Source organism: Scophthalmus maximus, chromosome 9, assembly GCF_022379125.1.
Source record: "Scophthalmus maximus strain ysfricsl-2021 chromosome 9, ASM2237912v1, whole genome shotgun sequence".
NCBI lineage: Eukaryota > Metazoa > Chordata > Actinopteri > Pleuronectiformes > Scophthalmidae > Scophthalmus > Scophthalmus maximus.
In genome coordinates, this window is record NC_061523.1 from 16,797,034 (window position 1) to 16,823,358 (window position 26,325).

The 26,325-nt window shown below is 41.8% G+C and overlaps 3 protein-coding genes across 4 annotated transcripts; 1 reads left to right on the forward strand and 2 right to left on the reverse strand.

Moving 5' to 3' along the window:
* Nucleotides 1–309: 309 nt before the first annotated feature.
* On the forward strand, nucleotides 310–10,093 carry srpx2 (sushi-repeat containing protein X-linked 2). The gene is made up of 10 exons (XM_035649294.2): nucleotides 310–611; nucleotides 3,722–3,799; nucleotides 4,287–4,478; nucleotides 4,734–4,910; nucleotides 5,297–5,420; nucleotides 5,512–5,633; nucleotides 5,831–6,010; nucleotides 6,722–6,855; nucleotides 6,994–7,115; nucleotides 8,734–10,093. The coding sequence occupies exons 1-10, from the start codon at nucleotides 566–568 to the stop codon at nucleotides 8,912–8,914; spliced, it is 1,356 nt and encodes a 451-aa protein (XP_035505187.1). The 5' UTR covers nucleotides 310–565; the 3' UTR covers nucleotides 8,915–10,093.
* sytl4 (synaptotagmin-like 4) lies at nucleotides 9,285–21,995 on the reverse strand. Of its 2 annotated transcripts, none has more exons than XM_035649292.2 (17): nucleotides 21,769–21,995; nucleotides 19,420–19,614; nucleotides 17,820–18,035; nucleotides 16,955–17,064; nucleotides 16,657–16,768; nucleotides 16,381–16,548; nucleotides 15,770–15,869; nucleotides 15,593–15,683; nucleotides 15,415–15,500; nucleotides 13,795–13,887; nucleotides 13,153–13,331; nucleotides 12,696–12,798; nucleotides 11,907–12,068; nucleotides 11,268–11,373; nucleotides 11,062–11,170; nucleotides 10,756–10,964; nucleotides 9,285–9,897 (listed from the first exon to the last, which is right to left on the reverse strand). In XM_035649292.2, the coding sequence occupies exons 2-17, from the start codon at nucleotides 19,536–19,538 to the stop codon at nucleotides 9,749–9,751; spliced, it is 2,112 nt and encodes a 703-aa protein (XP_035505185.2). In that variant the 5' UTR covers nucleotides 19,539–19,614; nucleotides 21,769–21,995; the 3' UTR covers nucleotides 9,285–9,748. The 2 variants fall into 2 exon arrangements, with proteins under 2 accessions (XP_035505185.2, XP_035505186.2); XM_035649293.2 differs by lacking the exon at nucleotides 21,769–21,995 and adding an exon at nucleotides 21,712–21,730.
* A 180-nt stretch (nucleotides 21,996–22,175) lies between these two features.
* Nucleotides 22,176–26,148, reverse strand: trmt12 (tRNA methyltransferase 12 homolog). Its single transcript, XM_035649540.2, has 7 exons — nucleotides 25,769–26,148; nucleotides 25,454–25,622; nucleotides 25,166–25,352; nucleotides 24,773–24,923; nucleotides 24,547–24,656; nucleotides 24,287–24,444; nucleotides 22,176–23,503 (listed from the first exon to the last, which is right to left on the reverse strand). Exons 1-7 carry the CDS (start codon nucleotides 25,819–25,821, stop codon nucleotides 23,126–23,128), a joined length of 1,206 nt encoding a protein of 401 aa, XP_035505433.1. The 5' UTR covers nucleotides 25,822–26,148; the 3' UTR covers nucleotides 22,176–23,125.
* Nucleotides 26,149–26,325: the final 177 nt, after the last annotated feature.

Below are 26,325 nucleotides of genomic sequence, written 5' to 3' on the forward strand. Positions count from 1 at the left end.
TTTATACTAAGCATTACGGTAACAGCGAGTAAGACCTGATTTCACAACAAAACGTTCACGTTAATTCAATTCATCATTCAGATGGCCTGTCAGCCTATCATTCATACTGAAATGAAACAAAATGAATAATAAACAAGTAATAAAATAAAATAAGTAATAAACTAAATGTCACAATGATAGTGTCATTTTCTTTCATATCGGTATTATTAGTAAACTTCTTGTTTCCACAGGTTTTATTTTGAAAACCGGATATCGCTATCGCTGCGTGCCAGTCACTTAGCTCGCTCGTGTCAAGGCATCGACCATAAAGTCTGGAGTACGGGGGCACTTTCAGGGTCGTCTGGTTCGAGCACGGAGAAACGAATGACGGATGACTTGAGCAGTGAGACAATAGTGTTACGAGGAGCTTCTTTGTTCTTTTTTTTCTCTCTAAAAAACAAACAAGCAAAAATACTTCTCTAGTGTTGTTAGTTTACTGTCCCTGGATTATTTCTTTGTACTTTGTTCTTTCTCTGTCGGACCAGAGAACTTGGTTTTCCAGGAGTGTCATCTTTGTGTTTCTGACATGTCCCTCAGCCGCGTTGTTGCTGTGTCCATTTTACTCCTCACAGGTGAGTTCAAGAGTCAATAAGACAAAGAGTAAGAAAACACCCTCAAAGCCTTTTCTTTACTCACGTATCCAAGTTCTTGAATTATGAATGTTATGAATGTGTGCTACTGATGTTGGCATGGACGAAAAAAAAAAAAGTAATTTGATTCCAGCGGTGAAAGAAACAGAGTCAATTGACAATGTTATTTATGTTTAGTATGTAAATATGAAGTATATAAGTAAACGTGCTGTAATACTTGTATATTCAATCGACAGATAGATAGAAAGATAGATAGATAAATAGATAGATACATAGATAAATGTACTTTATTGATCCCAAACTGGTAAATTAAGTAAATAAACCAATACAACATGGTTGGTTTATTCTAATGATGCGGTAATAGCATTGAGCTATTGGTTTTGGGACAACATAAAAAAATAAAAAACTTTCCTATAAGGCTGCAACTAATGATTATGATTTGATATACAGTTAATGAATAAGGATTTTTTTCTATCATACTCTATATAATCTGTAAAGAAACTTGCAATTGCAATACTCAGATACATGTGCAGAGAAGAAATTACCACATTTGGCTCTGAAATGTTGAATGTTGTCAAATAAAAGCGTAAATCAAGATGAAATTAGTCAAGTACTGTAATAATTTAGTACTGTAAGTCTGAACCGTAATGTGAGAGAGGCTCCAGCAGATTCCAGGACCAACCTCTGAGATCTCTGTCCATAAGCGCGCAGTGAAGCTAAGATACTGCGGAGAACCCTCGGGCTCCCAGGCCTCTGGAACAAGACCTGAGCCTGAAAGAGGAAACACAAGGCTGCCTACATTTGATTACACAATGGAGAGACAGTCAAACAACATGCCTCTGCACTTTTGGACATACTTTCATCTCCGGCAGTAAGAACAATTGTATTACATGCAGATGTGCAGAATGTTTGAGGTGACTGGATGAATGCAAATGGACCCACTCCTCCCTTCCAGGAATGAGGAGCGGGGATGCGGCCTGTTCACGACATCTCCCAACATGCAACTGGCCACACTCCAGTCAAAACGGATTCCATAAAAGCTGTAGCTGCAGCCACCTCTTCAGATGTCTCCCTCCCTCTCCCTCTCCCTCTCCACTTCGCTGACCAGGCAGTTTAATTACAGCTCGGCTCTAATCAGCTGGCAGTTAATTACCGAGGAGTCCGCCTCTGGGCCAAGTGTGCTCAAGCCTTCGTTTAATCCTGCGAGATAATGACGAGGCCCGAGATCCACCCAGAAACACACATCTGAAGATGACTCGAGTCCTCAGGGAGGACGCCGGTCGTTACCTCGGCCTTGTCATCAGAGACAGACGAAACGTCACACACCTTCCTCTGGCGTGAGTCATTCCTGCAGCGTGGACTCACTCTGCCAACAATATGACACTGTGTGTGTGTGTGTGTGTGTGTGTGTGTGTGTGTGGGTTTGTGTCTCGGTAAGTTTTTGGATTTGCTGCCTTTACTTGTCGTGCATGACAGTAAACTGAATATCTTTGGGTTTTGGACTGTTGGTCGGACAAAAGAAGACATTTGGAGAACATGTTGGCTTTGGCTGTGGGGAACAAGGGACCTTCTTTTTTTTTAAAACATTTTATCATGGTTATAAAGATAAATTGAGAGATAATGGAAATAATTGTTAACTGCAGCCCCAAACCCATCAAACCCATCTGGGACTCATTGACAGATTATGAGAAAATGGGACCAGACTGGTGAAAGAATGACAGAAACACATTGTGTCTGTTATTTGAGTTTGACATTCGAACAAGAAATATTAGCAGTCATTTCATACATACGCTCCCATATGATGTCTTCAATAAACCATCCACATTGGACCACTGATTTAATCTTTAAACTGTGCGTTGGACTGGATACAGTAAAAAAAACGAGAATGCAGTGCAGTAACATTTCCCTCTGAAATGTGGTGAAGTAGAAGCATGACATACAAGTATCTCAAAATTGTTCTCAAGTACAGTACTCCAGTAAATGCGAACTTTTCACTGCTGCAGTAGTTCTAACTGTAAGTAGAAGAAAAATAAATTGTAATATTTGCATGTGTGGCGGTGCAGGCCGACCATAAAGCACCTGAAGTAATGTCTGTCTGAGCTGAGTTTGTTTATTTCCTCCGACTCATTTTATTTAAGAGGCGTTAGGGAAACGTGTCTGAGTGGAACACTGGGCTCATTATGGGGAAAGTGCTGATGAGAGGTTTAACCCCCACATATCACTGGAACAATCCGGAGCAGCTTCCAGGGTTGGGAAAAGTTGGAATGTGAAGCATAGTGATTAATAAAAAAAACTTTGTTGAAGTGGTTGGGTTGAGGTGAAGTTTGCCAGTAAACATGCAAAACCGCGGCGAAGCAAAGGAAGCAGCACGGGAACTGATTTGAGATGAGGGTGGAGGTCGACAGACTGGAAAGTTTGGCACTCGTTTTCTAAACATGGAGTCATTTTCAGGATATGAAAGGAATAATGTGCCTGAGCCACAAACTGCTGAGCACGGGGGCGACGGCGGCAGTGACACAGATCTATTGTGCAGAAAGACTGATTCAGAGACAAAATTCAAAGTGCAGTACACAAGGCGTGCTCATGGAAAGAGATGAGTTAGTGGGACCATCGCCAAGGGAGTAATGAAAACAAGCAGATTGTCCTGATTTGTGTCGAAAAAGTTTCGTAACGTACAGGAGGCTCGAAAAATAAACTACAATACACACGGTCTCCCCCCCCCCCCCCCCTTTCCTTCAAGAAAACAACACCGCCATTATCAAGAATTCCATGTTTTCCCAGGTTCCCGCTCTCAGATTAGAAAACCTGGAGGATTTTTCCGTCAGAGTCACTGATTGCAAATCCAGGTGTCCACGAGCTGGAATGTTACTGAGCTTGTGTGAAGGGAAAACTGAGAGGGGCGTTATGGAAATGAGATTGTGTGGGGGAGAGTCGTTTGCATGTCCTCCTGTCTCTGTATGACCTACATACAGTACAACGCTGCTCCCGCAGAGGGATAACGCCTCACTGACCACGGAACCATCCACCAAGTTTTGGTTTGTTGACCGTCTCCAGCCACGTGTCTGACTGTTTCTTATCTGTTGTTGTTTCAGCCGGCTCTGGTGCAACGGTGCATGACGGCTACAATGACTTTCAAGAGGAAGACTACACTCCTCACCTAGACTACAACGGTGCGTATTTAAAAAGAAAGCACACACTCACCGAGGGGCGGGAGACATGACCATATACACAATATCATGAGGCTGTGCACAGTAGTAAACTGGACTATATTACCGTATGATCTGGTATGAGAAGCTCTGACACAATGAGTTTTTAAGTTAAGAGGATCATTTAATGTGCTTATGTCCCTGTATGATTTGATCAAAATATAAACATTTTTTTGCATTTTGTGGCTAAATAAAAATCTGACAACTTCTGTGGTTTGTTTGTTGTGATAGTTCCTGTCTTTTAAGAGCATGATGCAATATTAATTATTGATCTGAATAATGACAAAACGTAATCCTTCTGGCATTATCTTTACGCCTCTAGGTTGATTTTGCACATGAAAAAATGTCACCTGTTACTGGTGAGATAATTCAATGATCAATGATTGTCTAACGACCGTATTTCTATAGTGTTTGTTTCACTAGAGATTTTCTTTTTTCGCCGGATCAACAGACCCTCACTGGTGTCACTCTCCGGGTCTGACCAATGGGGAGGTGACCTGCCACTCCCCTCGAGGAGGGGCGCACCGGAGCACGCTGGGCACCCGCTGCGAGATGAGCTGCGACCGAGGATACCGACTGCTGGGGAGGAGCTCCATTCAGTGCCTCGCCAGCCGCCGCTGGTCTGGGACGGCCTACTGCCGCCGTATGTGGAGACTCTACATTCACCAGGACAAATCTGTCTTTGGATATTTGGTGCCTTGTCATTATAAACACATCCCATGTCAAGACCAAAATCAACAGTGAACTGACACTAACTATGAATTCATTGCCTGGGGCCGAGACTGAGGAAGAACTCCTGAAAGTCGGACCCACACATCTTTGGTTTTGGACTTGTTGACAAACCTTACCCTTTAAGATTTCCACTGACTGTCTGTTTTTGACCCTTGCACTTGTTTAGAAATGCGTTGCCGTGTGCTGGCCCTCATCCCGCACGGCCGATACACCTGCACTCATGGCTTCGTGGTGGACTCCAGGTGTGACTTCACCTGCGACCCCGGCTATCGCATCGAGAGGGAACACTCGCGCACCTGTCAGCACGGCGGGTCGTGGAGCGGAGCACAGCCAGATTGTTCAGGTACGTCACAGTCCTATTCTGCTGCTCTGGGCTACTGTACATGTAAAGCTAACCAGATGTTCAAAGGTTTCGTTTATAGTCCTTGAACTGGAGGTTTGACTCACTGCCGCAACATGGACCTAAATTCCGTCCATCTGTGTTGCTCTCCAGTTTCCCATCATTCTTTCACAAATCCACTTCCTTGTGTCCACTCTCACAAAAACAAGCATATTTCCTGCTGCTCTGTCCTTTGGACTGAATCCAATCTGTGCTCTGATGTCTTTCACTCTTCATATTCTGCTCTGTGTTAACACTGCATCCCAAAAAAATATGTTGTCATTCCAACCGAATTCCTTCCTCTAATATCTCCAATATGACTCTTTTAAGTTTCAAGCTGTTTATTTCAGATATGGATCCTCCAAAGATCAAGTGTCCCCCGTCCAGGCTCAAGGTTGCAGAGCCAGGAAAACTCACTGCCAGGGTCACGTGGGACCCCCCCGCTGCTACAGATACCGCTGACAAATCGCTCGAGTATGTCCCTCCTTTCCTTTGCCTCTGTTTCGTGTTCACTTAAAAAAAAAAAAAAAAAAGGATTTGAACATCTGGTCTTGTGTCTCCGCAGTGTAATATTAGTGGGCCAGGAGCCAGGCACCGACTTTAACGAGGGACTAAATATAATCCGATACAAAGTGTATGATCAAGCCAGGAACAGGGCCGCCTGCAAGTTTATTGTCCGTGTCGAGGGTGAGGTGACAAAACCTTAATGTTTTGATTCATGAAATAATCTTATGAGGTCTCCACCTTTACTCTGCAAAGTGCCCTGAGCTAATGACTGTTGTGATTTGTTGCAATACTCATTGCAATGAGTTTAAATACTATTCATCAACTTGACGACAGCTTTACAGCACACAGGATGTCACATTGGATTTTTCTACTTACAGTAAGACGATGTACGCTGCTTCCTCCACCTCTGCACGGCTCCCTCACCTGTTCCTCTGACGGGAATAACTACGGTGCAACGTGTGAATACCACTGTGAGGGAGGGTACGAGCTGAAGGGGGCATCTCGTCGCGTCTGCCAGTTCGGCCGCAACTGGGACGGAAATGCTGCCGAGTGTGTTGGTGAGGACTGAATCTGCAGGAACATGCTTTACAATTTTCTGTGTATACTTTATGTACAAGTGGTGGACCAATACCAATACAGCAATGTTGAAATGCAATACACCATTAAAGTTAGATATAGATCTTTACTGTTGCTGCACAAGTATAATTACATTTTGTGTGGAGCAAAGCCTTTAGATGGCTAAACACACAAATTAAGACTATGAAGTTAAGGATAAAAGACTAAAATAGAAACTATCAAATATATGGAAAATTTATGGAATTAACAGTTAAATCAACCGAGAGACCGTATTAAAATCAACAGTCCTGCATTTAAAGGTTTATGTTAAAGTATAAAGGGCTCAGGAGATAATTGATAATGATTTAGGGACAAACAAAAAAAACAAAGTTGTGCTTCAGATATCCCTATTCAATCTTTGAAAAAACCCTCCAATCTTGGACTTTTTGTTTAATATTGGATAATTAAGTAAATAAAAATGTTGGATTTGAAATGTATTTTTCGTGGAACTCTGACATCGAATACCTGCAACAACGAGTTTCAACTAGAGGCCACATGTCAAATAGTTTGGGAGCTGCTGGAGAAGAAGTATAAAGCCTTAAAGTTGAAATTAAGTATATTCTACCACTGACATGTTTACAGTACACGACGGTCTGCATGCTGTATTAGAGGGTGAAGCTACAGGATTTAATTGTGTCCTTGTGCGTTTGTAGCAATGGAGTTTAAATCAGACGTAAAAACAGTCTCGGCTCTTCTGGATCAGTTCTACGAGAAGAGGAGGCTGTTGATCATCTCTGCACCCAACACATCTGACACCGACTACAAACTGCATAACATCATGATACAAGTGAGGAAACCTGCTGCTGTTCTTGATTTAACAAGAATTCCTGCACAAAAATGCTAGATTCCAAGGAAGTTAAACAAACAACAAGAACCCGACAATCTGTTTTCTTTGTTTCTTTGTTTTCTTTTTTCTTTTAACCAGAAATCAGACTGTGGATTGGACCTGCGACATGTGACCGTGATCGAGCTCCTGGGCTCCCCGCCTCGTGAGACGGGTCGCATTAAAGAAAGTCTGCTTGGCTCTGAAGTCATCGAGGGTTTGAGGTCATAGTCGGATTCTTCATCAATTAGTTATTCAGCAGTGATAAGGCTCATTCTTGGAGAAAGGTCAATTTAGGCTTTATATACTATAAGTACCATTTAAATTAAGAGTGAGAATTGTTCCTCCTCACTCTATATCAGTGATTCTCAAAGTCTTTTCTGGTACCCATGCCCCCTCTAGAAGCTGCGTTCAAGTTCGAGCCCATCCAACCTTCTTTCTTTTTTTTTTAATCATTAACAATGATAGGGGGAGTAAATAATGAAAAAAACGATTCAAGCTGAGGCCCTTTTCCCCACATGAATCACATTGTATTTTCACATATTTCCCCCCTGGTCATCCATGTGCCCCCTGCTGAGGCTGCCCAGGGTGGTCCATCCCTCAGTTTGAGAACCACTGCTCCTCAAATGTCAGGAGCCTCTAAATATAAAGGGAGTGTCTGTTAGTTTGATGTCAAAAGGAAAAATATTAACTGGAAAGAATAACATAATAAAAAGACAGCACATAATTCCAGAGGAGCAGTAATAGGATTGTGACAAGACTGAACCCAACAACATCAACAGCAAACATCTGTCTTTAGTTCCTTAGAGAATCAGGGAGGAAAAGATTCTTTCTAAAGTCCACCATTTTGCACCAGACTAACAGTAGACACAATCATGTAGGCACTAATCCATCTTAGAAGAGGCAAAGCTTTTTTCCACCAACTGTGAAATTAGAGTAAGGGTCACTGCTCACTTTTTCCAGACTCTGGAAAATCTCTTCCAGAGTCTCTTTCTTCAGCCTCTACACTGACACACAAATCCCACAGCTGAGTGAGTGCACATTCTTTGAGTGTGGTGCAAAGTACTCTGGTAAATGCAGGCAGGTAGATAGGAGATGTGCATGAATCTGAGCAGGGAGAGTCTTTGGGGCTTACAGTCAAAGCAACCGTACAACTATCTGCTCAGCACCAAACTGCTGGTAAAGTTACTAGTGAACATTGTCAAGAAGCATTTAACTGCTGGTAAGTTGGTGGAGGCCAAAGGACTGAGAAGAGAGTTACATTTGTCAGATAACTAACAGTCAAGTGAAATCAGTTTTTATTTTTGTAGTCATATCACCTTGAAAAGGAGATAATGTCATTATGTTGTTAACAGTTTGCACCACTCCCATTAAGTGGCCAAATAAATAAAAATAAGGCAGCTATAAACCTACAATGTTCAAACACTAACAGCAGTGTAATTTATGTACACATTCAGCAGTTACAGAGCAAAATCAGCACTTTTTTGGAGTCTTATTTCTTGCCACCTGATAAGTTTTTGTCTAATATTCAATCTTTTTGGGGGGGGGGGGCTCCGTCTTTGGTCTCCACCAACTTCTGAGGGCAAATATCCAGCTTTAGCCACTAAATGCTCAACTTTATTTACGGCCTCTCCCTAACATTGTGTTTGGTGCTGAGAAGGTAGAACACTTATTTTGATGAAGACGTTGCTCTCAGTAGCCAGAAGAGTGAACCAAAACAGGGAAGACATGGACTGGAAAACCTTGCATCATTAATTTAAAAACTACCAATCATTACTGCTTTAATATCAATTTCAGACAGTGGATTGTCCCTTTTAATTGCTGCTTCCTGTTTCTCTGCAGACAAGCATTCAGAATCTCCAGATCCTACTTCAGCATGGTGCTGCTGGACAAGCTTGGGATGGACCGAGAGCGCTTCATCACCCCAATGGCGTCGGACGAGCTGTTCTCTTATATCGACAGCTTTCTGCTGGATGAAGAGGAACGAGAGAGGCTCGAGCTCCACAGAGACTTCTGTGACTAACTTAATAAAACCCTCTGGTTGCCACAGCGAGGAACTCATCAGTGTTACGATAACAATGTGAGGATGGACAAAAAAAACCCAGAGACCAGGTCCAGAGGAACATTAGGAGGGAGGAGAAAAAAAAGGATCATGTTCAAATGTGATTATTCAACAACACTGAAGCAAGGTCACGGTATTCTCGATATAAAGTCATCAGTTGGGGGGCAGAGTTCACCACAGACATAGAAAAGAGCAAAGGTTTAGAGAGAAACAGTAAACAAAGAACCCATTAGTAACCCGATATTTAATGAGACCTAAAACACCTAAATGATAAGCACCAACCACCAAGGAACCGACTGTTCACCCTCCATTGAGAAAATAGACAAATTCAAAAATTTCAAATAAGGCTTTATTCATTTTATATAAATATAGTTGTACTTAATAGTACTAATGTAAAATAAAATGGTATAGATTGAACGAAGCACAATTTGTTGAATGCAACACCACAAATTCTTTGGACAACTATTAAGAACCGTGCGCCAGACTTGTGCATGATTTGAATCGCAATAATAGGCCCTATATGTAGACTGAATTAAAAAAAGGAAACATAAAATGACTGTGTCAACGCTCTTGAAACGAAGAGTTAGTGTTGTATGCTTTGGCACAAATTTTTAGCAGTAACACCAGTCTGCAGTCATGGTTGTGTGGAGAAGGAGCAGGTGTGAACAGATGCTTGGTGAACTATGAGTCAAAGAGTTTCAAAATAATCTCACATTTCATCTCAGAGGTCACAGCTTCTCCCCCCGAGTCAGTCTCTTTTCTCTGAAGGTCCAGGCCCGCACTGCACTGCCATCCTCATTTGCCCTTACCCTCCTGCATAGTTGATCGCAGTGGAAGAGTGCCCTCTGCCCACGAGTCGGGGTACTGCATCATCTTCTCCCACAGACTGACCTCCTCTCCAACAGAGTCCATTTCCACTTCCTCCTTTCCAATTCGAATGGTGCCTGCAGGGGTGAAGATTATACAACAAATGCATAATTACTGCGGAGTTATCCGTTATTATAATGATGCTAAATTCCTTTAACACTTGTCACACTGGGGAAAAGGCGTGGACGCTTTGTGGGGTCTTCAGCATAAAATACATTTTATTCTCAGAGGCAATTTATTCTTTGGCAATAAAACAATTTCAAGTAAAAATGATAAGAGACTGTATTACTTTCTCTTTTCATGAAGACAAATCATATTTTATCTTCATTACAGTGTTGCATGATGTACAACAAGTTAAAGTGCCAAATCCATGATCTGAACACCGAGGTTTACAATTTTTCACATCTTTCTTAAAAACAAGTTTTTGTTGCTCTACTCATTCGTCCCATCTATGCTTGACATTAAAGCATCATTTTATTATGTGCTTTCAATATATGTGATGTAAGACAAAACCCAGTCCTAGTTTTTGGCAAAAAATATTCCCAGGTTTTGGTTCAAGGCTTCCAAGTATTTCAAAGTTCTTCAAAAATTCCCTATTTGTGTTTCACTGTTTTTAGAACCAAGAAGGGTTTTGTTTTGGAAGATATTAATTTCATTTGATGACGTCAGGCTGCTTAAACCTCATGACGTTTTAATGAAAGAAGGACCAATTCTGTTCCCCATCACCAACACTCAATGTGCTTCAGAGGAGGAGGGAATACCAGTGTGAACAGCAAGAATAACCTTTTTAAGTGCTCATTTGGACAAAAGGTGTATTATTCTATTTACAATACAAATATGATACAGTTAATCTGTCAGGGGAATGGGTCCAACAAGATCTCACAGAATAGTAGTTTTCTATTGTGAGAAGAAAAATGTATTGATTGGTTTTCTACCTTTTCCCGAGCTGAGGCGGACTCCTCCTAGGAACTCATTGCTCAGCATGGCCTCCCTGTCCCACACAGTCAGCTCCAGACACATCGTCCTCAGCTCCTCCAGAGCCAGATCCTTGTACACGAACGTGTAGTCATAGTGGGGATTCAAGTTCTTCTTCACAACTGGAGTCTTCTTTTTTGTGGTCTTTGCTTTGATTGGGAATAAGTATCTGCAGAACCACAGACACCAAGTTAGTTTAAAAAGATAAAATGTCTATTAGAAAACACGGTGAATGTGGTTTTAGGAGTAGAAAGATGATCACGAACCCTTTCACAAAACTATCTGAAGTGCCTCCTGGTTTCATTGCCATCAAATTCTGGGCCTCTTTAATTAAGACATGCAGTTCGCCCCCATTTTCAGTCATCACCTTTTTGCCTGAAGAGGAGATGAAGACAAAATGCTTTCAGAAATTTGAGGCAAAGTTTATATAACACAGCCGGAGCTAAATGCACTTTTCTTACAGCAGTGTTACCTTTGATTTTCCTAGTTGTTAGGTTTTTTGTTGTGACATACTTCAGGGATATCACCAACTCTCCTTTGTACTGAGAAAAAGCTGAAGCCTGCACACTAGAGGCTGCCTGTTTAATAGAAGTACATGACATTTAGCATTTAGGGTGCACAAGAAACACAGTAAACATGTCTTTACTTCTAACATGGGGGCATCGACACTAACCCCGGACTAATAATAATAATAAAACTGGATACTGGTGGGCTTTTGAGTGTGAAAAAACCCATCAACAATTTACAAATTAATAAATACTTAACATATTTACTAAGAATTCACCAAAATATGTAATTAAAACCCACTTTCTAATGACCTGAAACATAATCTGGAAACTTGAAAAATCAGCTTTCTTGACATTTCCTCTAAAACAAGACTCATCAGGAGAGGAAATTCCAGATTGTTTACAAGTTCTGCTCATGACTGGACAAACTAGAAAGATAAAAAAAACACTTATTCAACTTGTATGTTAGAGCTCAAATATACACACATACTCTACATTTTGGAGTGAAACCCTTCACTGAACGTAAAAGCATTGGGGGCCCTCAGTTGGGAACCTTTCCACATACTGTAGGATGGTAAAGAAATAAAAAAAACATTCTGATCTACCTTTGTCATAAGAGCCACAATGTCCTCGTATGGGGAGTCGAGGTCTCTGCAGTCCAGGGGGATCTCCACCTCTCCCAGGAAGGCATTGCGGCTGAGGCGACCGTGATGCCAGACTGATATCAACACGGAGCGGGTGAACAGCTGAGAGCGGTTGATAGAGTACTGGAAGAGGAAGAGGAAGAGAAGACCAGATGTCTCAGAACTGATACGGTGATGAAATTGGTTCTGGACATTTCGGAAAGCAATGTTTTTGTAGTTTGTTGCAGTCATCGGCACGCCCACTCGCTCGCTGCGAATTTTCCAGAAAGACATTCCTAATGTATTCTCACATGGGCTCATTCAGAAAGGGAGCTGGCAGGAAAAGTTCCAGAAAATTTCCAAAGCAACATTTGTGTTCTCACCTTCAGCCCCTCAGTGCATGTCTGAAAGCAGCTTTACTGTATTTCATTTTAATGCACTGGTGCATGAAATGTCATTACTAATCTTTAAGGAAAAATTACAAGAGCAATAATTTGTTAATAACAGATTAACCCAGCTAATTTTCTTTTTAGCAGTTTAGTCTGCCACTTCATTTAAGGTGACTCTACATTTGAGGCCAAGACCAAAATCAATATTTGACAACAGGTATTGTAATCTGCAGTGTCAATATCAATCTTAAGGTCTCTGTGGGTGTGGTCACTATTTGCAGCAGGTATGGCACAAGGTCACTAATCAGGGAGTGTCATTAAGTCAACAGGATGAGGTCAGCAGCTGCCGTGCGGTTGGGAGGAGCCAGCTATAAACCATCACCTTAAGAGTTTCTTTGTAGACAGGGTTGATGGTGTTTCTTTTGATGGAGGTCTTCTTTTTGCTCTGGCGAGATTTGTCAGGGAGCAGATAACACTTGACGTAGCTGAAACACAAAAATAAAAAAGTATGCAAACAAGCGTTTGACTACTGGTTACTTTGTTTTGCTGTGATTCCTGATTAAGTGCTGTGAGGAAATTTGTTGACATTCAATTTCCTGTAAAACTCAAGCAATCACCTCTGGGACGTGACTGTTGCGACTTTGTAAACAGCAGCCTCTTATCTACACTGATCAAAGTTGTGTTAACATCACTGAGGGGGGTGTGTGCAGTAGAAAAATGTATTTCAGAGCCACAGTTTGAAGACTGGAGCAAACTGTGCTTCAAACAACGCGCATTGCCGATTGGAGCTTCACATTAGAGGTCGACATGCTTGGAATAAATAAAAGTTTAATACGCACGGGTGTGAAATCTTCCGTGAAGCGTCGGCGTAGGCCAGCCCGCGGCACTCCTTGATGAAGACCTGGAGGCTGTGGGTGTGTTCGTCGTAGCTCATCGAGAAGACGACATCCCCGCTCACCTCCACACTGTCAAAGTCTCCTGCCTCACTGTAAATACTCATCATGCTGCCAAGTGTGCTCTGCAGAAACACAAACATACCCAAGATGAGCAAATCATTGTTGACAATTCCTGTTTCATTTATGCCAAATATTGACATTGAGATTATATTTGGGACTGACTCAAAGTTTTAATGCTGCAGATCAGAAATAGAAAACACATGGAAACAAATCATATATAACAAAAGTAACACTGGAGGGTTCATAGAAAGTGAGTCAGGCATTAACAAAGTTTATTGTTTCTGTCAAATTCTTAATCCAGAGTGACAGCATCAGTCTTGTGGCCTCAGCTTTAGTTACTATGGAGACATTTTGGTAGATTGTACACATCAATGTCTAACATCCTAATTTGCTTGAGGAAATCCTGAGGTTGTAGATCTGTGTTCAGATTATCGGACACCAGTTCCGTTCTGAGACGCTAACAAGCTGTTCGTCAAAGAGCCTTCAGAGGACAAATGTGAGCCGTAAGAAATGTCAATACTTTACCTTTGAGCTACGCAGGCTGGAGGAGCTTGATGCTATTGTCCTTTTATGAAAGTTGACCAAGCTGTCAATATCTTCCTCCTCCTCCTCATTTTCCTGTAGTATGATGATAGACATTATGAAGGCTGATCAGGCACAAATAGGGGAGTTTTAAAAACCCAGATTAGATAATGGGTTACCAGAAATGTATCTCGTAATCTGGATTAGTGTTCCGTACTTATAAACACTAAGAATATTAGCAAGGTGTAATATATTAAAGTCAAAAACATATTCTAGCCCAATCTGACAATTTTCAACAGAGTTAAATACAAGATTCCAACTCTTTTCTCGAAATTTTCAGCGATGATCTAGCTGGTTGCAAAAACCGAATCGTCACTCACTCCTCTCATTAGAGGCTAGAGAAGTGCTAAATAAACTTTTCATTCAATTTTGAAAATAAATGTATTTGAAAAAGAACCCTTTCATGTTTTAATGTCAACACTTTTACTGCTATCTCCTCTTGGTGTTTTTCTTTCCTTGTTTTAATATTCTATTTACTATTATCAAAGCACTCCACTTTATTTTATTTTGTTTCTTGTGGAAAGGCCCTTTCTGCTCTATGCTTGGGAAGTGTTATGTAAATTATTATAAATCAATAACTTGAATCCTTTGTTTTATGGATTATATTAACCATTGCAGCCTGAACACCGATAACACAAAAGGTTATGAAAGATGTGAAGTTACAGCTGAGTTTGCTTTGTTTATTACTGGAGAAGAGTTAGAGTAAGCAAACAATTAACCTAATACAACTGTTTTAAATCAAGTTAGGTAGAAACCCACGTTAATCTCTAAACCTAATAAAAACTACCAGTTACCAGCATTGACTAATATTTATATTTGAAGGATAATGTAACTCACATATTCAGAGTTTCTGAAGCTTAAGCTGTAATGTCATCAAACCTGCATGTATGTAACGTTACATGGGGGTTTGATGGCAGGGTTTCCACAACATAACTGAGAGGAGCCTACTAAAAAATATCTCATCCATGAACTACCATTTGAATGTTAATATGATCCTGAACACAACTCTGCCCTTTCAGCTAGAAGCCTATCCGTCTAACCTAGCTAAAGGAAAATAGGAAAATGTTGAAATAATTTTCCAGGACTATTTTACTTTTTCTCTAATTTAGATGTGAATCTGAAATGACCCTGTAAATGTTAAAATATCTCAAACATCAACTGTAAAGGCCGCGAGAAGGTTTTACCATTTATAGCTTCATCCAGTGATATTCGACAAGTCATCTAGGAAATAATTAGAGCCCGACCAATATGGATTTTTGGGGGCCGATGCAGATATTAGGGAGTAAAATATTTCCTATACCAGCAGTCTGATATACTAATTTTTTTTTCCAACACTTATCACACGGGCATGTGAAAAACTTACAGCTTACAACTCTTACAGGATCAATTCTTCCGCACCCACACACACCATACATCAAAATCCTCAATTTACATTAGTTTTGCAAATTCAGTTAAACCACACAATAAAACTGAAATAAAGTAGAATAAGCATTACCATTAAACAAAGTTTATCATGATAAAATAACTTGATTTACTAGAAAACAACTTCCTTAAACAATTCACCTGTACGTCTAAGCCTGGTACAGAGCGACTCCTGTTTCCCATTGAGGCGTCATGTCCGTCACGAAGGTCCAGTGTCGATACAAACTCTAAACGTAAAGACATGAATCAAACACATGTATACACACAATGTTTGTCATTTGATTCAGGAATAAAAACAACAGCAATATGAGATGCTAACCAGCAAGCTTTGGGGATCGTTTGATGCTCTTCTTGAAGAGTCTGTCAACGTCCAACTCCGGGCTCGGACTGACTGGTTTTACTTTCTGGCCCTGTGGTGACAGAAAAACAGAGAAACAGTGAGAGAAGAAAAAAAGTCTAAAGAATTTATGACCATGTTGACTTAAAAGCACCTTACTTTGTTTGCGTCTGAGTTCGGGCTGTCAGCGCTGACAATGTCTGCGTAGACAGGGACGGTCAGACTGGAAACAGTGGAGCCGGTCGGTGACTGCTTCCCTCTAGTTGTTGACATATAGATCAAAAACAAATAATGCTAAAACGTTTAGCTGATCCCCATTTGACTGAAATTAGCAATTGGACATCTCAGCATATTTTTATGCCATATGTGGGCTCGCAGCTTAAGTCAGACACAAGACAATACTTGATATTTTGGACTTTTAATTTTTAATTTTTAAATGATATTAATTATAACACATTTTCTCATTTTAGTTGAAACTGAAGTTTAGAATCGCAGGCCAATATTACAAATGTGTAGTAAAAAAAAGTATTGTGATAACTCATCTAATCATCTGATAAGTTAAAGAGTTATGTGCATTGTATTTATCAAATTTAGAACTATAAAATGAGCTGACCAAGTATTGGTTAAATATTGAAGACTAGTCCACTCGACCAGGTAGGACAGATACCTGCTCTGAGGGACAAGGTCTAAACGCCGCAGTACCTAGCTCAAATGATGTCTGAAGTTCCTGGGAGTGTTGTATATTTTAGACAAACAAAAGGTGAGTTTACCTTGGTTGCTCTGGGGTCACACGGTCAGACTCCGTCTCAGTTTTATGGCTGCTTAAACTGGCATTTTCTGTAGACTCTGTATCGCTGCGATTTGGTTTTGACCCAACATCCTCCTTTGATTCAAATGATTCCTTTGAAGCAGATGATCCTGAATTCTTGCTTGAATGACTGATGGATAAAATGGCACAAAATGTTGAGACATTCTTAATTTGTGTTTCTGGAATGTGTCAACATTTCGGACAACTGACAAAAACTGATGACCGAATGAAGACAAACCCTTTGTTATCTGGTTGATTTTTCTGCCTGGGCATTGGCACTGGAATGGGAGGATCTGGGTTCATTTCAGTATTTCTCAACAGCACTTCTCCGGTTGTCTCGCGCTTCTTCACTATAACACAGAAAAGAAAAACAAAGACAAACCAGTTAAACTAAATGCCATCATGTTACTGCATTTTCTCTCCGTTCACTGTTGAACTGAACCTTTCTGTGACTGTGGGCATTTAATGCAGGTCTGGCTGAGAGCTGTTTACATTCCTAGTCGAACAGTTGATGCACTTCCTCTTCCCGTACTCACATGGTGGTTTCTTTTTCAGGGAGGCCCTCACTAGGTTATGTCCTGGCGTTGTGGAGAAGCGGTTGACCCTTTGATCGTAAAACCAGTCACCTGTCATTTTCTTTAGATCCCTGGAATCCAATACAAACACATTTTTAAGCAGTTAAATGCCATATTAGTTAATGGTTACCCAGTTCACAATTATAATAATTAATTACGGAAATTATCATTACTGTAGTTTTTATTACGTTTTATTGCTTAAAACACCAGTTTTCATAGACTTCCGAGTGTCACCACCAGATGCTACAAGGAAAGAAGGTTAAATAAAAAGAAAGACATATATTTGACTTTCTCATATTTTTTTTAGAGCCCATAACATTGTACAAAGAGGTGTTTTTGTTATTTGGCCTCTCCTCAATAATATAAATGGGGTGGACAACAAATAGAAACAATTGTCATTTTAAAACATGGTGTTGTTATTGATCTTTTATCTGTTTTCAAATGAACACTTAAGTGAGGTTTGTGTTATTTTTGTGAAAGGCCACTTGCTTTTAAGACATTAGTTCAATTGAAATTGAATATTAGCTGGAATAAACTAAAGATCTTCAAGCAAGTTGGGAGTTTTCTGACAAACAAAAAAAACAACTTTGTAGTCAATATTAACCACCATAACTTGTGTGAAGCCTTGAGCATTAACAAATGTTTGAGAGCATTTCTCACCTCAAAAATATTTTTAAATATATATTTGTTCTCTGTAAATCCAGCATAATTTTTATTCATGTTTAGAAAAGTGTGAAACCAACAACCACATGTCTGTGCCCAAGATGAACAACAGGGATGTAGTAAATGACCTTTGAGTAACAGCGTGAACAAAAGAATATCTTACGATTCTTTGGCGCACACACAACACAGCCAGGATCCATTGGGGAAGACTGTTCGGCAGTTGCCGCAAACATGGTGATTGCACATCTTACACTGGCTGGAGAAAACGGTCAGTCGGCTCAGAGGCTCCAGGCACCTGCCACAACTACGCTGACTGTATTTTCCACTGCCACGTTTGGCGCCTTTCCTCTTCACATCCAGCAACTCTGTCTTCATCTTCCTGTGACAAAAAGAAATGTCATTAGTGACATCATGCCCAAGTTTAGGGGTTTTACGGATACAATAAAAACCAAGTGTTTCAAACAGAGGCTGGAAAGAGGAGCTGCAGGTATGGACAGTCTGAGGAAACTGATGTGTTACCAGAACATTAGAGCATGTGAATCTTTTTAAGTAATAATCCATATTAAAATCATGAACCTGAATATGAGCATGACTTGTCTCCTTTAATATAGTTATACACTCACAGAACTTTGTAAGGGACACATGTACAACTTTTTATTTATGCAATGTGTCAGCAGTGCAATGCAAAAAATGATGCAGATATGAGTCAGAAGCTTCAGTTAATGTTCACACTTCCAACATCAGAATGTCAGCGACTTTGGATTTTGGTAACAGAACGGGGCTGGTTTGAGTGTTTTTCCGAAACTAGAGCAAAATCTCAAAATAATGTTCACAACCTGTTGTGGAATCCACCGCATGAAGAATTGAGGCCATCTGAGAGCAACTCCCTGTATAAGTGTGGTGTTATTAATACATTTCATATCATGACCATGCAATAAATGATTAAAGTGAATTATGGTCAAGCCCTAAATCAAGGTATTGTGCACTGCAACACAAAAAATGTGTATATCAAGATGAGATATATTTGTTGTCCACTATATGGCCTCTAGTGTAAATTTGTCTTGGGCACCCAGTAGATTGGGCTGGGTGCTGTTTGAAATACTGGTGCCAACAAGATATGTGATTTTCGTAATCAATATCAAAGCAATACTTTTTTTTTTTTATGCAGCCTGGGTATGCAGCCTGTTGCAGCTGCTCCGGTTACTTTTTAAAATTGTAGCTCTTTTTTTTCATCCTTGTTTAAATTTTTACTAATAACTTAAGTTGCATACTATCTACACATGCTAGTAGAGAGAGTTATGGTTTGTTCTTATCCAAAGGATTAATACTTCTGTCATTCACCTCCCTATGTGAATCCTATAATTTATCAGTACCAACCGCAAGTCCAGATTTGCACTGTTTAAACTAGTGAGCAGCTGATTGCACTGAAGCCAGCCAGCATGCAAACCATGGACTGTGGACATCTCAGCAGATATCAGGAGAAGGAACACAGCGGATTCAAAGGAGGAATGAAGGAAGGAAGAGAGCTAGTCTATCTGGAATAGTTCAGGGAAATGTCTGGACTTAAGTGCATGCCTGAAAGCAGTTTAATTTTGCTTTGAGCTGTAACAAAGTCATTAAATAATTTTTACACAAATTTTCTAAACTTTTTCTAATCCTGAATTGACTACACTTGTAGAATCTTACATACTTCGGTACTTTTTTTTATCTCAGAGAGAGAAAATGTAATTTTGTCCAATTAACAGGAAACGTTCTCTTCTCACCGTACACGCTGCTCCTCAGCCTGCCTCAGCTCCTCGTCCCGCTGCAGCACCTCCAGGATCAGATCCCGCTCTGAGTCAGACAGGAAGCTCAGGTTGATCATGTCAGCGGCCCGGGGCATTGTGCCTTCAACGACAAGAACCCCGTAGTGCAGGTTGACAGTCCAAGCCCAGTGGCTTTCGCATTGAGAAGATCACCTGAAGACAAACTGAACATCAGGAATTGACTAAGAAGATTAATATAACCTCTACGATTCGGAGGTGAGCAGCACTCTTGATTTAAGAGATCCTGTTTTCTTATAATCCCATGTAAGACAAGAACACAGTAGTGTATACTGGTGTGGTTAAGCACCGTCAGACTGGTTGCTACAATGACAATAAAAGGAGATCTCCGTTGTGACTTGATGCCCTGAGGTGATGAAGTTACAGACAGGCAGAGAGAGTTGTAAAGTTTGAATCGAATGACTGACTTAGTGGCCTCGAGTTCTCTTCCTGTTGGCCTCCATGGCGTGACGCCTCGGCTCGCAGCGTGCCAGTCCCTCTGCATAACTCGGCCATGCTGGAGTTGGCTCGTTCAGAAAGCAGGCAAACACTGAACACACCGCCTCATTTGACTATCTAAAATCTCACTGCAGATGACAACGGGCAACCTTGTTGCTTCTTGCGTAAAAAACACTAACAGTACAAAATGGTCACCCATGGGAAATTAGATAAACATGAACATGTTTTTCATTTCACAAGGGCAGGTGGGGGGGGGGGGGGGGGGGGGGCAGGAATCAGTGTAAAACATGGGGAAAAAGTTCTGGCTGAGCACCCAGCACTCCGAAAATGATAAATGACAAAAAAGGAACCAGGACGCCAGAGGATTTTTTGGAAATCCCAAAGAAAGCCTCTGCCCGGGTGAAAGGTTGTTCTCAGTGGGACGGACAAAAACAACACGAACCGGGTTCCCACCCTCTAAGGCTACAGAGAGACGGGTGGAGCGCTGTAGCTTTGCCATTTGTTTGAGCCCAACATTAAGCTTATCATGTGTCACATCTACTATTTTAACTGCCTCAGAGGAAAATTAAAGTTAGGGGGGGTATTGTGCACGCGAAGAAGCTAAACACACGGAAAGAAGCAATTCAAAACTGCATGAAAAAAAACACCATTTATTTCCTCATTGTGTCAAAGCCTGGGGCCAAACTAACTCTAGATGAGACCTGCTGGGTTACTTGTGGAGGTAACGTTCAAGGAAACACGAGATGACAGTGAGATACCGCTCCAACTGGAACAATCCTCCACCAAAAAAACAAACAGAGGACATTTAGGAGGAAATGTGCTGGGGTGACGTAGCACAGTTCAGCCGTGAAGACTTCAGGCGTGTTCCCAGCAAATGACACTCATTCTCTGAGCTCCAGGTTCCTTCTGCTCAAGTGTCTTTATCACCTTTCAAACTGCTCCACGTGCACTGCATCCTTCTCTCACATGCTGTGTCTAGGCTTATGATTTTGTCCGTTTTTTTTAGAAAGTACGAAGCAGTTGTAGGGACCCGAAACAAAAGAAAAAAAAAATATGTCAGGGGAGTTTACAATCTTCAGAGATAATACATTAAAAACATCGCCGTGTTTGTCTCTGTGTTGCCTTCACGTGTTCACTGACGTCAGGCAACTTCCAAGGGTCAACCGAGTCAATCTGAACTAAATAAACTCCACTTGACTAAAGACAACGGTGAGTCATTACACCACATATCTGCGATTTTAAAATTCAGATTTATGGAATTTAATAAAACATGCGCACGATGAGTCAACGCCAGCTGATCTTTGGAGAGATGACATGACCCCACGTCCTCAGACGCTGTTGGGGAGAAGTCCACTCGGGTTGTTTTGGTTTTTGTGTGTGTGTGTGGGGGGGGGGGGGGGGGGTTTGCACAACAAAATTTGACAGCAAGAATTTATGATTGAACAACGACCCCGAACGTCCGAGGTGTTACTCGGCGAAGAACCCGCGGCGGTCGAACGTGGACGTTTACGTTGGCGGTTGGAACAAATGAATGAGGACTAACGTGACTCCGACGTGTCGTGTGTCCTAATGCGCCCGCGAAGCGCGGACGTTATTCAAGAATATATAGAATATATATACACACACACACACACACGTCCACGGTTCACCTCAGCTGATTAAAGAGAGGCGCACGCACCTGTCGGGAAAAGTCGACGCGACACGGTTTCGCGTCCCTGTGGTCGCGAGACACTCCAGATACAAAACACACCAACAACAACAACAACAACACCACCAACAACTTGTTCAACGCACCAGACGAGCTCATAACATCGCGCGTAACTTGACAATTATCGTGTCGGTTCGACTCACCCCGTCGACCAGCTGTGACCATAACGCGTGCGCGTCCGTCTCCTCCTCGCCTCCTCCAGAGGTGTTGACTCTGCGAGTCCTCCGCTACCGGAAGATAAGGAAAGATCGCCGCGGACGGACAGAGGAGCGACTCCGCTCACTTTCCCGTGGCAGGTGCTCCTTGCTCCTGCTCGGCTCTGGTGGCCGCAGGGGGGCGGGCTGGATGGGTGTGGAACATTTCACGCCGTGGAACACACACCCCAATGATCCCAGCGCAGTGCGTGGACGATTCTTGGGAACAACGGGAAGTGCTGGGCTTCCCCCCCCCCTCATCTCTTTTGTCCTCTGAATTTGAATATCACACAGCAACACATGAAGCCACTGATCTCTGTGAGGTCAACTGTAAATAATAAGTCCAGCTGCCTTGGTTGTAATTTCACATTTTTAATAACCCCTGGAATTTAAAAACACTTCTCAAAAATGACAAATCAACAACAATTTTTTTATAAAGCTTTTGCATACAATTGTATAGCCTGAGGTCTTAGACTTGACTAGGGATGAAGAGAGTGATACATATGATTGATCATACTCATAATGGCTATATCTGTCACTTAACGAAATCCAACCATGTCTGTATAATGTGGGTCTAGTGGTGCAGTGTTGTGCTCCGACCCCCTGGTTCGTACACAGCAGATCCAGGAGGCCAACGAAAGGAAAAAAAGAAAAAAAAGGCATCACCTGTCTCAGAAACAATGTTAATCCACCACAAGTTGTTTTTTAAGAGCTTCAGTGCCCTCTGGCACGGGTTACTACTGGAGGATGAACACAATTCAAGCAAAAGATATTCCCTTATTTGGGTCCAAAATCAAATCTGCCTTATCTGTTCAACTGGCTTTGGATCTGATGACTTGAAAGGCCCAGATCATATGATTCACATCATTTCCATTTTCCCACTTTCTCATTCCCTTCGCATGGAAACATCTGCACTCATTTGTTCAGAGTTTCCTTTAATTCATAACCAAGAACGAAGTAGACACTTTGTAAAAAACGTTTGAACCTGTACCGAACAGTCCAGTGCTCAAGTAGAGTTCTCCGGGGGAGAGATAAGGCAGATAAGGCTGTGGTCGGGGGACGGCTGGGCAGCTTCCAGGTAATTAAAATTGCATGAGTGTGAGGCTGATTGTTTCTGAAGGAAAGGGGAAAAAAAGTGAATTTGTGCTTAACCTGCCCTGGATTATAGAAAAGCACAGTAGCTCCAGATTTCACAAACTGACAAATAACATAATCAGAGAAACTAGCTGACGTTGTAGTATTTGAAACCTCTCTAGAAAAAGAGTCACATGTCCACTCAATTGTATTCTGTGTTCATTTCTTCAGCTCAAAATGGTTTGCACTCCAGGTCCAACACAACATGGTGAACATGCGGCGCATATGACTTCACACGCTCTATGTGCAGGATGATTGTTTTCCACGACGTCCCACTGATGTCCCTCAGAAGAGAAGTGATGCTGTTTGCGGTGTCATCAGCCCAGGTCTGCCACACCTCCCTGTCGGCTGTCTTCCCAGAAACCCTCTGGGTGGCATCACTGACTGCAGGAGTGGTTGCAGTGTTCGGTAGCGGTGAGGTAACATTCTGGTGAATGTGCAAAACGCCACCAGTTGTTCTCTTCAGCAGGCGACAGGCGACAGGCCAGCCGTCCTCCGAGCTCGGTATGAGACCCAGGTTCACCCGGTCAGCAATGTCACATAGCTGGAGCTGGAGGGAAAACAAATAAGCTTTCCGGGCATTTTCAGGAGCTTCTGACTCCTGACGAAAGCCACAACATTCCTAATGATTCATCTGTAGTGGTATTCTGAAAGGCGGACAGTGGGATTTTAAATCGGATAAACCTGTACTATGCCAAAATGAGAGAGTACAGAAAACGGAGGTGCTTCTAAAAAATGTGATGCCATACGTGTGCTTGCATATATACTGGTATTTACATAGAAAAACACCCCCAGAACCAAAGAACTAGAGTGCACTTGGAACATGTTTAGTGTCTGTGGCACCCAGACACTACCACTGTAGTGAATCTGTTTTCACCAGGTGAATTTAAATATGTAATGTGTTTCCAGCAGTAAGCAAGACTGTATTTAAGTTTTCTTGTTATTAAACTTCTGAAATAAATTTTAATTTATAATTGAATTTGTTTAAAAATTAACAACAGTGGTTTGTAGAAACATCTTATCATTGTGTTGTAAAATTATATCTCCACCGACAGATTGAAATGTGGCTTGTTTTTAGCAGTTCCTGTTAAAACTAAACCTTTACAACAAATTCGTCAGCGTCCATTGTCCTATATCACCCCAAAATCACCTCCAATGTGATTGCAGCTATGAGCTTTATATTTATGAGCATGTTTCATTGATTAGTAGAGATGAGAGTCAACACTTCCATTCATGTAGTGAAGTTATCAGCTGCTGGGAGCTAATGTTGTTGTGTGTGAACAACACACGTATCGGAGGAAGACCATGCAGCATGCACAGGAGAACACGCTACCTGTCGGTTGTCTCCTGGGTGAATTGTGCAGCGGTCAGACACCTCGTTTGCCTGAAGGTTTTTCTGTAAAGCTTTAACAGCGTCAGGGTTCCATTCGCAGGCGTGAACATGACTGGCCCCCGCGTGGACCAGATATGGGAGAGTGAAGTATCCAATACCTGACAAACATGACTTGAATTGCTTAATTAATGAACACAATAAACAACATGGCACAGCACAAAGAATTCATGTAGTATCTTCTATTTAAAAAGTTTTACTACCTGCATATAAATCCACCACAGTCTCCCCTGTGCAGTCAAATCCAGCCACCCGGAGCTTCTCTGTTATGTTTCCGGCAGAAAACATACTTTTGGTGACATCAAATTCGTACCTGAGACAAAGGTGAAGAAGACATTATGAGTTTCACACGTGCTAAAGTCAGATTTAGTAACCGATATACCTGAGGCCTATTCAGTAAGAAAAACACAGATTATTACTGAGACCTACCTAATACCATTGTCCACATGTTTGACCCAGCTGTGCTCTCCTAACAGCATCGTCACCACAGGAGACCTGAATCCATCTCTGGATATTCGACTTATCTTTGCCAAACGCTTTGCCCCCAGACCTTTGGCCACTGCACTCCATAGTTGTCGACCTAAACAGGTAAAAGGAAATTAACTAATGTCCCAATTAATATTTTAGCAACCACCAAGCACTTTATTTCCACTATTCTAATATTTGAAGTGAAAATTAACTGAAGCTCATGAATGTCATTGTCAGGATTTTATGCATTTCACATGATTGGATGATTGCACGAATAAGCAGATGTAAATGTGTGTAATGAAGTGTTTGTGAGTGTACACAACAGAAAAGTGCGGTGAATTTTGAGGACAGTACCCATTTTCTTCCACAGTGGCAGGGAGAAAGCGGCGTCTCCCAGCAGGACCAGGTCTCCATGTCTGTGGAAGCTGCGGGGGAGATCCCCCCTCAGCTCCTCTGTCCATCTCTCACCATGACACTCCAACAGCTCCTGGAGACGTTTTTCAAGCTTTCTGCCCCTTGTCTTCCCCCTCTCTTTCTTTGACTGCAGAGGAGACGGGCAACAGGCGACACACCAGAGGACTGTCAAAGTGCAGTGTAGTACCGTCTGATGCTTGTGCCATTTAATAGTAAATCTCCAATTACCTGACTCCAGACTATTTCACAAGCGCCGTCTGCAGCCGCCGTGGCTCTGAGAGAGAGCAGGTCGAGTTGAGACAGACAGGATGGAAGAATGGGCACGAGGACTGTCCCGTCCGAGTCCTTCAGCAGACGCAGACTCAGGTCAAGAGCTCCTCTGCACTGCAGACATCTCCTGTGAAATTAGATGCATTTCAAATGACCCCGGCCACGGACAACACAACGAACGCGCTAATCAAAACAAGCCCTTCTGTGCACTTCGCGTTCCCGCAGCTGTTAACTTAGCCCAAGGGGCAATTGACTCACTTGAGGACGGATTACCTGAACTGCTGTGCGTGACACCGAGACACACGAAGGCAAGGCACACCGTCCATTTACTGACGAACAGACACACAGACATATCCGCTGTGTTTGTGTCCGCAGGTTCAAAGCGCTGGATCAGTTGCGGGTGACATAGCTGCTCCACTACCACAACAACAGAGCGTGTTTCCAGTCGGATCATTATACGTGACGGACATTTGAAGGAGAAAAAAAAACTTTATTGGTAAATCAAGCGGTAGATTAATTTAGTCATTTTTTTTCTTCTACTAAATCAAAATTTCCTGGCACTGACGACGGCCACTTTCTAATTAAAAGGTTGTGGCTAAGAGGCTTTATTTTTTGCGTTGTTTTGATTGCGAGCCACAATTGTCGCTAAATTTCAAGAAAGACATACATGAGTTTGGGTTCGTACAAGTTCCCCGCTGATGTCGACAGATGGAGACAAAACTCCGGGAGGAGTTAAATAATGTGACACTACTAAATAAAACCCGGAAATCCAACATGTTTTGTCTGACGTGTCACGTACAAATGACTGACATTAGCTGTTATTTACACTG